General features: G+C 34.0%; 1 protein-coding gene and 1 pseudogene across 1 annotated transcript; both read right to left on the bottom strand.

The window, feature by feature from the left end:
- Window positions 1–1,867: 1,867 nt before the first annotated feature.
- On the bottom strand, window positions 1,868–10,812 carry LOC107005516 (peroxisome biogenesis protein 22-like). The gene is made up of 8 exons (XM_015204128.2): window positions 10,543–10,812; window positions 8,380–8,616; window positions 8,252–8,299; window positions 5,056–5,112; window positions 4,877–4,978; window positions 4,080–4,145; window positions 2,455–2,556; window positions 1,868–2,209 (listed from the first exon to the last, which is right to left on the bottom strand). The coding sequence occupies exons 1-8, from the start codon at window positions 10,624–10,626 to the stop codon at window positions 2,105–2,107; spliced, it is 801 nt and encodes a 266-aa protein (XP_015059614.1). The 5' UTR covers window positions 10,627–10,812; the 3' UTR covers window positions 1,868–2,104.
- On the bottom strand, window positions 7,670–7,792 carry LOC114075452 (annotated as a pseudogene).
- Window positions 10,813–12,150: the final 1,338 nt, after the last annotated feature.

Genomic DNA, 12,150 nt, shown 5'->3' with positions numbered 1-12,150 from the left:
GTCATTATTTCTTGTAATTGTTTTGCTTAATTTATACTGAAATCATGCACAACGCTTCAAATATTTACATATGACACTGCATTGACAAGATAAAGACAAGTGTGGAATTTGATTTTTGTACATGTCTCATTCACTATAACCGCGACATTTCTGGGCATTTAGAAGAATTTTTAAGTGAATATGGCAATTTTTCTTTATTTTTATATATGTTAGCCCATGAATAATTTTTGTCGCTGCTAACACCTATGAATGTGGTCGCTAAAAGTACTTTTAGTAGTGACTTTAGTTGCTGCAAAACCTATGAATGTCGTCGCTACAAGTCTCTTTTAGTAGTGACACCAGTCGCCGCTAAAACCTATGAATGTCGTCGCTAAAATATTTTAGCGGTGACTGAGTCGCTGCTAATACCTATGAGTGTGGTCGCTAAAAATATATTTTAGCGGCGACTGAGTCACTGCTAATACCTATGAATGTCGTCGCTAAAAGTTACTTTTAGCGGCGAGTCACTGCTAATACCTATGAATGTGGTCGCTAAAAGTACTTTTAGCGACGACTTTTTGTCGCTGCTAATACTCTATGAATGTGGTCGCTAAAAGTACTATTAGCGACGACTTTAGTCGCTGCTAATACTCTATGAATGTGGTCGCTAAAAGTACTTTTAGGGACGACAAGTCGCTGCTAATACCTATGAATGTGGTCGCTAAAAGTACTTTTAGTGACGACTTTAGTCGCCGCTAAAACCTATGAATGTCGTCGCTAAAAGTACTTTTAGGGACGTTTAGTCGCTGCTAATACGTATGAATGTGGTCGCTAAAAGTACTTTTAGGGACGACCTTTAGTCGCTGCTAATACGTATGAATGTGGTCGCTAAAAGTACTTTTAGGGACGACCTTAAGTCGCTGCTAATACGTATGAATGTCGTCGCTAAAAGACTCTTTTAGTAGCGACTTTTGTCGTCGCTAAAAGTCACTTTAAGCGACTTCGGTCGCTGCTAAAACTTATTAATGTCGTCGCTAAAAGTCTCTTTAATAGCGACTCTTGTCGCCGCTAAAACCTATGATGTCGTCGCTAAAAGTCACTTTTAGTAGCGACTTTAGTCGCCGCTAAAACCTATGAATGTCGTCGCTAAAAGTCCCTTTTAGTAGCGACTGTAGTCGCCGCGACAACTTATGAATGTCGTCGCTAAAAGAAACTTTTAGTAGCGACTTTGTCGCCGCTAAAACCTATGAATGTCGTCGCTAAAAATCCTTTTTAGTAGCGACTTTAGTCGCCGTTAAAACATATGAATGTCGTCGCTAAAAGTATCTTTTGTGGCGACTGTATTCGCTGCTAAAACCTATGAATGTCGTCGCTAAAAGTAACATTTAGCGACAATAGTTGCCAACTTACTTTTAGTGGCGACACTTGTGGCTTTTAGGGACGTCTAAAGTTGCTACCAAATACTGACTTTCAGTTGCGGCCTTCATGGCTTTTAGCGACGAATATAGTTGGTATTAGTGGCTTTCAGCGACGACTATAGTTAGCAATATACACATTTGAAAATTGATGATATACATAACATTTATGTAAATTAAATTATTTAAAATTGGAATATATAAAGTTTCTAACTAAAATCTAAATGTGTGTCATATTCAAAGCACATTTTGTTGTTTAATGTTGAAGGATATTTCGATTTTAAAGAATATAATTTATTGTCTTTTGTTGATACGTAACACTTTATTTACCAAACTCCATTTTAGAATTCCATGAATTTATTCCATGTAGAAACATAATGAATTAATACCATATAATTATTATTTAACATTTTATTAATTAGTTTTTTTTTATAATATTTAAATTTTGTGAAGAGGTAAAATCGTAATTTATCTTTTGAAGTTAAAATCTTCTTCACTTATGACCATATGAATATGATATGATGATGAAGTGACACGTTCTGCGTACAACAGCGTAATATACAAAAGTTTTTCCTTGAACCTCAAAATTATGCAGTTGCAGGTACCAGAAGAAGATGTAATTGAGTTAAAAATATGAACTCTCACAGCCCAAACTTGAAGAGGACGGTGAGACCTAAAACAACAAACCAAAATGTTAGAACGAGATGCGTCTAAGCTGCTCCAAAAAACTGCTCCAAAGACGTCGAACTGAAGACATTTATAGCTGTTCTTTCTGACTTGGTAGGCGTAATGTGTAGCTCATATTTGATAAATCTCTGCAATCAGTTAGTACCAACACATCAGACAGATATGAATAGAGGAAAAACATTAAAATCTGCATAGCCATACTGCCATTTAAACTATGAGAAGAGACGAGTAACTGTATGTGTTTGTAAACGGCATTCACATTAACAGACAAGAAACTACAAGGCTAAACTTGCAAATTTCCTAATACCAGAAGAAGGAAGACCAGAAATTTTATGGGATGCTCATGCTGACAGTCAAAGGAAACAAGGAGTACCGCTAATTGGAAAACAATTTCTGGATTTGTATCAATGTGCCAATCAGGTTCCAGTTGTCGGACAAATGATGTTCGTCCATTCTCAATGCTACAAAAGAGAACCTGTATAACAATCAAATCAGTAATACATAAATGCATAATACGCTTGTACAAGAAAGACGACCACTAGAAAAATAGTGAAGGTTGAAATGGCAGCTGACTGCTGAGCCATCAATTCAAACTGCTGCATCTTATATCAAACATTCAAAACTATGACAGCTGGGATACTAGATCATTTTATACAACTAAATTCACATCTTCCAGGGACAAGTCTACTCTCTACATAGATTTAACCAATCATTATGTTACTCTCTACATAGTCAAAAACTATAACATTTGGTGATGACTCTTCACTGATAATTGAGGACTGCCTATTATCTGCTTTCATGCAAGACTGTAACTAGAAAGAGAGCCCCTAAATAAAATATGAACAAAGTCTATTAATAGAGTGTAACGTGAGTAATAGACCAGAGCTTTGATTGAAGAACCGCAATCTTGGGAATGACAAAAGTTTCTTCAAGAACCCCCAGAGAGATTCATTTTTGTGCGTGTAGGGGGGGAACCTGTGTATATATACCTTGCAAAGGAAGACTGTGATACAATTTTCTGGTTGTGAAAATTGGTCCGGTGGGTGAGGCTGGCGAATTGTTTGTTGCTGCGTCTACTGGCTGTTTTTGGTGAAGCCACGGTGGAGAAAGATAAACATCTAGTAGTTAAGAGGTGGTGTAATGGTGTGGAGAGGTGATGGATGGTGTTGCAGATTATGAGAGTGGTTGGCTGAGACACCAAATTCTATTTTTGTTTGGGCAAATTTCTTTCTTATTTTTTGTTTGATGACAATGTATTTTTAGAGGTTTGATTGGCCACGCCGCAGGGTCAAAAGAGAGTGAGAGTCACATTTGTTGTTGGGGTGGATCTGTAAAATTTGTGCTTAATAGGCACAGTGTTGGAAGCATTAAGTTTCCAATAGGTATGACGATGAGGTACCAAAATGAAAAAACTGTGAAGGTCTTAAACTCCGTCAATGTATTGGGCCTATCTTTTAAGTGTGTTAGAGCACAAAGGAATTTAGTTGCAGAAAGGATGGTAAGATTATATTCATGACCCAACAAATTCTGAGAATGTCTTTTTTCTAAAAAAAAAAAAAAAAAAAGAACAAAGTTAAAGTATATGGGTTAAACTTGTCCACCTATAAATTAGAAGAACAATTGTGCTACACAACTTCAAAGAAGGGACTAGGACGTTAACATAGTACTAGAAATACACAAGGAACATATATTTTACAAACCAAAACCTCAGGGGATGTTTTGTACTACAATTAAAAGGAAAGGAACATTAACTTTTCCAGAACAGAGGACATTAGCTTATGTAAGATCACACATACAGAATTACGGAGCAGTAGGAAGATTTTCCAGGATGAGGATACTCATATGCAGACAGAAGAAAAAATATTCACAGACACACGGTTGAGATTAAAATTTGCAGAGATCACTCATTGTAAAACAAACATAATAACAAGAGATCCATGAAAGTATTATAAACGGATTTTGAGTTCCTTTCACAGTTGAACAATGATTAGTTGTTACCTTGTCTTTGAGCATGCCACCAGATGTAAACACTCCAGCATCTTCTAAAGCCAGTAGGACCTTTTTCTGCAAATATTCGTACATTTTAAGAATATGTATGCAAGAAAAAGAATGTGCTGATACACATGCAAATTACTCATATAAACTGAATGAGCATGGATCAACACTGCAGCCACCATTAAGATGCACCATAACTATGATAGTGGATGTGCTAAGAAATGATCATGCACCGAATATGAGAACTTCATGAAGTCATGAAATAGTAGACAAGATCAGATGTTCAGAAAGGAGAAATCCAAAAGAAGCTGAAACATGGTCATCCTATCTCATTTTAGTTTGACTTCATACCAAAGAAAGCAATTTTATTAAATTATGCAGATTAGTAAGTGAAAATATTCTACTAAACAAGAAAAAGATGAATGTTGGATAATGTATGTGATGATTAATTAATGTGATGTAAGTTTTCCCAAGAAAATAAAAACAGAGAGAAGAGTGTATTGCTTAGGCAACTATTTTTTTAGAGTTACTTAAGATTTAGCACCAAAGATACTGTTTTTTTAAATCTATTTAGATTTAAAATTTAGGGATCAGTTCAGAGAGCCAATTTTATTTGGTGTACAAAGCCAATCAACAATGACAGCCTTTTCCCTTTTCATTTTGAAAACGGCATCAAATGGCATCTGACCTCCAAAATCCTCTCCGAGTCAGGCAATGAAGATAAGTTTGTTTAAAAGGGATTGGATCTCTCGCAACTACTAATCAACATACAGATGGAATATAATAGAGCGAGCACTAACTTCACTTTCGTCATCAAGTACTCTCTCCATGAGATAAAGATCACAAAATTTGGTGATTTCGAGCAACACTTCAAGCGCAGAGGATCGAACAGTAGCTTGTTTCTGCAAAGGAAAAGTATAAACATTGTCAACTGCATGTTTAAATGGATGCACAATCAACAAAAATAATACTTAATAACCTGTAGTTCCTCTGGGCTCGTTTCCTCCAGGATTACTCCAAGCAACCGACATGTTACCTGTAAAGTGAAATAATATGCAGATTGTCTAAGTATTTACGCTACTGTGACAAAAATAAAAATAAACACACTGTCAAACAGAATCAGGGAAGTGATGCCAGAATGCAAAACCTTGAACAGATAAGATTTGGTCGAGTAGCACATTCTTTCTTAAAATTGAGGTAGAGACAACCATTATTCTCTCAGTTATTTTTGATGTTGCAATCAGTAAATTACTTTATTAATATTGCCGTCTTACCTGTAATCAATGTCTTCTTAGACCCACTTGATATCAAAGTTATTCTTTTACAAGGCAAGGAGAGTTAAACTAAAAGATATGTGGAACTATTCTAATCAATTATCAAACAAGAATACTTTTGGTATTTTGCATATATTTGGCTTACATATCAAAAGCCTGACTTAGTTTCTTAAACTTAGGGTCCAACCAAACAACTTCACATAGAATGAGATGCATAAAGTTATGCCTCCAATTAATTACTTCCAAACTATACTTCAAATGCACAAAGCATTGACAGAAAGAAGCCCCCTTTATTCAATAAACTAAAAAGCTACCGACTTATTCCTAGTAAGTTAAGACATTAACTGGACCAAACAAGCAATTACCGTGTGTCAAGAAAAAGATGTGTACTACTCTCTTTTCTTGACAATGGGTGGAAAGGGCAGACAAATTGTACTCATTCACGGTGATGCAAAGGGGTGGAATAAGAAAAGATACTCCACATGTCCTCTACCATATTTTTCAAATTACGAATTCCATAGTGAGAGAGCGAGAGTAAGTTCAATTTTAGGGAATGAATAGATTACAAGTGTAACAACCTTCATTTCTGGGATTACGTAGACATTAACTTGAACTTTGAGTAATTTACATGGTAGCTTTGCATTTAACAATTCACATATAAATATGCGGACACACTTGGGACCTCATTTGATTGTGTTGGTTTGTTCATTCATAACTTGGTTAAATAAGTACACAAGCACAATATGGGTCCTTGGTGTAATACCCATGGTTATAGCCTTGTAGGGAACTCCTTCATGTTTTCTTCTGTTTCTCCCTCTAATGACGAGTCCTTCGTACATGTCTTTTATGATATTCAAATATTTATCATGAAGTCCTTTCTTTTCCTATGCCACCAAATGACATTTCTTGATACCTATCAAATGACATTTCTTGATAACCTATCATATTCTTTCTCCAAGCCGATAAACCACGTGTAGATCTTTTTTCCTCTCACTATAAATTTTCTAAATCTTCTTAGCAAAAATATAGCTTTTGTTGTGAATCTACTGGATCTAATTACAAACTGATTCTCAATGACACTTATAGTGTCCGTAAGTCTATGATAGATCACTCTTCCCTAAAATTTATCGTAACATGTGTATTGTATTAGTTAGAGAATTAAATAGGTGGCTAGTTCACCAAATTCACACATCACATTAACATATTTGGGTGAGTTTGGACAAAAATGCAAAGGAGAAGGAAATGGGGTCAAGTCAACATTTTGTCGGGTCATGTTTTAAACGGCTTAAAGAATGGAAATATAAATTGTGTTTTTATAGAAAAATTTAAGAGAAACAACAATACAGAGGGATCTTTGGGGGAGGCGTTAAGTAGGGTCAGAACTGCTTTTTGAATCCTCTATGGATGTCACTGTTTAGGAGAATCTTTTTGAAAAGGGACACAAAGCATTAGCTCAAGAAACAACAAAAAACTAAGACCAATCTTTAATATAACCGGTAAATTCGCCAATCGCAATTTATAAGACTCTTCTTAACTTTTCACTGTTTCCTGAGAAACATACTCATTTGATTCTCAACTTCATACATTATATGGATGTATGTTATGCTCACAAGTGCATGCATGTATAAGTTATACAAATATATTCTACAATTACATGTTTCGGTAGGCAAATGTTAAAATAAGAAAACTATAATAAATGACATAACTCAAAATTCATTTGATGCCTACATATGTACACAAGGGTAAGCATAGTCCCGAAAATGTCCAGTTGTGACAATAAGAGAAAAGGATATCAAAACACAATAGTGGTTAGTAGAAATCATCCCACAATGAGAAAGACTCATCTTAACCCTCTAGTTTACCCTCTAAAGATAAGAAGACAGTATCCTCTTTGAAGAATAATTGCTAGCATCTGATAATGATCTATTCTCGTGAAGGTGCACCCAATATAAAAGCAATATGACAAAGCCGAAAAATTGTACTTTAGTTTTAGGTAAACTTAAGTACCTACCTAGGAGATCCTATTTCAAGACTATATTAGATGATGTTCAAGATATTCCTATGTAATATGTCTATAACATACTAAGGCATTAAATTTATTAAAAGATCAGTCATCATTTACATGCAGTCACTCACCATTGAGTAAATATACTGAGCGCAAGGTGGTGGGCTCAGGCCTAAGAGGACAATGCTATTGGAATAAAATAGTTAATCTTGTTAGTGCATTGCTTGGTTGATTCCATTGCACCAATCCCTAATCTTTGGTGAATCCTTCACATTTAAACTCTTTCTATTTACATTAACTAGTCTAATCTATTTGCAAATTATGACGTAGGCTCAACCACTTGGGCTGACCTCATGCAGGCACCCCTCCAAAGTGGTATGGAGTTCACTAACCTAGGCCATGGGTCTTATTGATCTCCCAATCGGCCATGGGTCTATTTGCACAAAAACTATTGTAGAAACTATCTCCATAATTTAAGCAGCATTTGGACAATAACTGAAAAAAGTTTTTGAAAACTTTAGGTGTGTTTGAATGATTCTTTTTGCATGAAGAGTTTCTTAAAAACATTCTTCAGAAACACCCCCAAACTACAACTTCAAAAAACAGTATTGAAAAAGAAGTTCTTTGCAAACACAGCTTAAGATATCTTGACAAACACCAATTTTATTTTATTTTTTGCATATTCTGAAGAAGAAGAAAAATCATTGACAAAGCCACCTAAAAAGAACGGAAACTTTTTATTTAAAAGGAACAAATGCAGGCAGCCCATGATCTCAAATTATTCTTATAAGTTAATAAATGTATGTTGAACATCAAATATGGCACCCACAATGCCTTGGAGATGGGGGAGAAGTGTATTTTAAATAAATAGTAACAACAGAAGCATAAAGAGATACCTTCCTCTCCTCACCCAATCTTTGCCTAACTATTTGCCCAAGAGTTGGCTGCAAATTAATTAGAAGAAGTCACTTATCCACCAATTATATATAAAGGGATAAGGGGCAAATGAAAAATCTTTTTCTACCTTTACGGGCTGAAAGAACTCATCAATGACATTTTGTGCATTTGAATTCTCTGAAGGGGGGCTAACTTCTGAAGTCGGTACATTTTCACTAAAATGACTGCTTACACCAGAACTACCAGGTGTAACAGCTTGTTGCTTAGGATGCCTCCTCTGTGGTCCACTAGGTGATCTCATTATTTTCCAGATAAATACTATTGCAAATGCAAGACCTGCTATAGCTCCTGCAGATCTTGAATCCTGCATTTACAAAAAATAAATGTTACCATCTAAGAGAATGTAGCACACATTTAAAACATATTTCTTTGGAATGCCATAGGATTCATTTTAGTTTTTTTAAAAAGAGCTATTGTAACACTACTTCCTGTGTGATAGAAAGATTATATCTGGAAGCAATTAGATAAATGGCAGTTTATTGGTTTTGGAATTGCTTGTTCTGTGTCCATTATCTTCCTCAATTTTACAAGTGGTAGAAAAAATTCTGGCAGTCACACTTTAGAAGTCTTAAACACTACATTGAGCAGTCATCTAATTCTACACTTTGATATTTCTCAGGCTATGGAACAGTTGTCTTAAAACTATGTGCAACATACTGGGTCATGCCAAAGTCAGTGATTTTCAGAAAATTCAATCCAAACCGGGGGGGGAAGGTTACCATCATGTTGTCAAAATTAAGTGTGTTGCAAACCATCAATATTCTATGGTACTTTAAGCTAAGTACTAACTAGAAATAATCAGTGGATTTTAGTGAAGACACATAATGAGGGAAATAATGATTTATATAGGTAATGCAAAAATAAATACAAAAGGAACAACAATTATATGGACAAAATGAACTAAAAAAACCTACAAAGGAATGAAATATATGAAAGTTATAACAATGCAAATCAAATTTGAAAATCATTTCAACTTCTGATAGATGTGCAAGTGTGCAAAAGTTTCTAGTTTAGACGAGTAACCAGTCACCTAATACTAAATTTCTAAATTCTATTCCTAATCAGAAAAAGTCCATTGCCATAATACTTCTTAACAATTATTATATCACTGGTTCTGCCTCCTACAAAGATATAACCAGTAAAATAATCAAAATTTAGCATTCCATATCTGCTTATTTTCCCCTCTCTAATTCCCAATGAACCACATGATCTTGACCTATAATCCTTCGAAACGGTCCGATTCATATGTAATTAAACACTAATACCTAATCATATCACCAGCGTTTGTTCAGGCAAAACCATCACCTAAACAAGCTTAAGCACTGGGTCTACTTTCTGGGTTTAAGCATGTGGTAGTCGAACCTTTAACGACACTGATAATCAACAAATTAATCAGTAAAACTATCTGAATCCTCACAAACATTGTTTATATAAGAGGTAATGGTCAGAAACACACATGAACTATCACCTTTTCACGAGTTTCACACCCCAACTATATATTGTTCCCATTTCCTACCCGAACTTAGAACTATCACCATGTTCCTCCTTACTTGAACTATCACCATCTATCTACTAAAAAACGCCATGAAGCTCACTAGGACAATTATGAGTTGTTCCATTTTCCTACCTGAACTATCTGAATCCTCACAAACATTGTTTATACCCAACTATCAATTATTCCCTTTTCCTACTGAACTATCACCATGTTCCCCTAATCTAGCTCAATTGTCACCATTCATGTATGAAACCACAGCTTGAAGCAGAGTAGGCCAATTATGAGTTGTTCACTATATAAATCCCCAAGACCATTGTTTATATTAGAGGTTATGGTCAAAATCACATCTAAAAACTATTATTGTCTTGTGAACTTCACCCCAACTATCAATTGTTTAGATATCCTACTGAACTATCACCATTTCCCCTTTCCTAGCTCAACTATTACCAATCATGTATTAAAACAGACTTCAAAGCTAACTAGACCAATTATGAGTTGTTCCATTTTCCTATCTGAATTATCACCATCTACTCAACTACGTGATGGATAGTTCAGTTAGGAAAATCGAACAATTGACAGTTGAGATCTGAAACTCACCAAAAACTGATAGTTCAAATTTGTTTTTGGCCATCATCTCTTTCATATAACACAACAATATAAAATCAATTCCTCAATTTAAACAAAATTAAATTTCCATAGAGCAAGCGCGAAAGAGAAAGAGAGAGAGAAAAAAACCAGTGTTTGTGAGAGATTAGAAATCTTGAGAGTAAGAAATGCCCCAATTCTCTTGAGGAGCTGAAGGAAATCGTCATCAGCCATAACCTCTGAAATCTTCAAAGTTGAGAGAATTCAGTGATTCGTTGATAGTGTGGAGACGATGAAGATTGATCAAGTTCTCCGCTGTTGCAGAATCTTCTAGAAGAAATCGATCGTGCAGAAGAAGCTTCGATTGAAGAAAAAGAAAAAAAAAAGGTAGGAAAATGGATACATCTATTTTCACGGATGGCCAATATTAGGACCAGCATTTAAGTCGTAACCGAAATTTATTTTTATAAAATAAAATATTATAAGTTTTGACTATTTTAGAAAATGAAAATATTAGAATTTGTATACAAAGTTTGTAAGGTTAAAAATAGGTATAAAGTATGTTTATTTTTTGAGTTTTGTATCTGAATTATCTAATAACTGATAGTTTTATGTATTTCAATAAACGTTTAAGTAGGAAATTCATAACTTGATAGTTCACATATGTAATTAAGAATTCGAGATATTACACAATTTGATAGTTCACATAGCTAAACTTTTGAATAAGTCAATACGAATAGACGCAAAATCTTATATACACTTTTTTGCAAATTTGAACTATTAACCTGAAAATGCTTTAAAATACTATGCTCTTGAATATGATACAAGAGTGATATGTTGCTTAGACAATAACGATATACTCGATGTAATCTAATAAATAAGGTACGAAGAGGATAACCATATCATGTAGACCTTTAGTATCTTGGGTGATAGAAAATTTGATTTCGCTAGACACTTTGGTCAAACAATTAAATATGATAGCATAGAAGCCAAGCCTTATGAATTCAAATTTTAAATGATATTTTTATACAAATTTTTAATTGGAAAATGATATGAAAATGAATAGTTTTATAACACATAACATAAGTTCAAATGATACATACGTTTTCAACCTCGATAATAACGTCCCAAAAAACAAATTCATCACGTCTATAAAGCCAAAGCTAATAATACATGTCAAAACAATCAAGAAATCTAATTTTTTTTAATTAAATGTGAATATTTGTATGACACTCCTAGTATGTTTTTTTTAAAAAAAAACTTAATTTAATTTTTACTCCAAATTAATTTCAAAGAGCAATAATTGAAAAAAGAATATCCGGAGATTGATTTGAGATAAAGCCTATAATAATGGTTTAAATTTCATTCTTGACATTGAAATAATATGAACCTCATGATTTTATTGTACATCAACACATAATTATGTTTTCACGATAGTAGGGTCCTTATTTTGCTACTACTTAATTAATCAATGTTATTCAATCATGGCTTAAAAAATTCCAATGCCAACTGCATAAAACATGGCCAATTAAAAAATAAAAAATAAATAAATGGGCAAATTAAGACAAGGATTTCATAATATACATGCTATCAAAGATAACATTTATCTATTTCTTTACTGTCCCTAAATTATGCAAAATGTAATAATCTACCCTGCTTTAATAATTGAAGTGGTTTGTTATTATTATTATTATTTTCTTACGAATTAGGTTTGAAAATATTTATATCTCTAATTAGTTTGATAAATTCTACACAAGT

Source organism: Solanum pennellii, chromosome 12, assembly GCF_001406875.1.
Source record: "Solanum pennellii chromosome 12, SPENNV200".
NCBI lineage: Eukaryota > Viridiplantae > Streptophyta > Magnoliopsida > Solanales > Solanaceae > Solanum > Solanum pennellii.
The sequence above is the reverse complement of the archived record's forward strand: the minus strand, read 5'-3'. Positions and strand labels throughout refer to the sequence as shown.

What these genes read in the sequence shown, in the direction of transcription:
- LOC107005516 (XM_015204128.2), bottom strand. Translation starts at nt 10,626, where the DNA reads ATGGCTGATGACGATTTCCTTCAGCTCCTCAAGAGAATTGGGGCATTT. An exon ending in CTAATCTCTCACAAACACTG is followed by an intron (nt 8,617 to 10,542) that starts GTTTTTTTCTCT and finishes TTGTAAATGCAG; the next exon opens with GATTCAAGATCTGCAGGAGC. An exon ending in CGAGCCCAGAGGAACTACAG is followed by an intron (nt 4,979 to 5,055) that starts GTTATTAAGTAT and finishes TTTCCTTTGCAG; the next exon opens with AAACAAGCTACTGTTCGATC.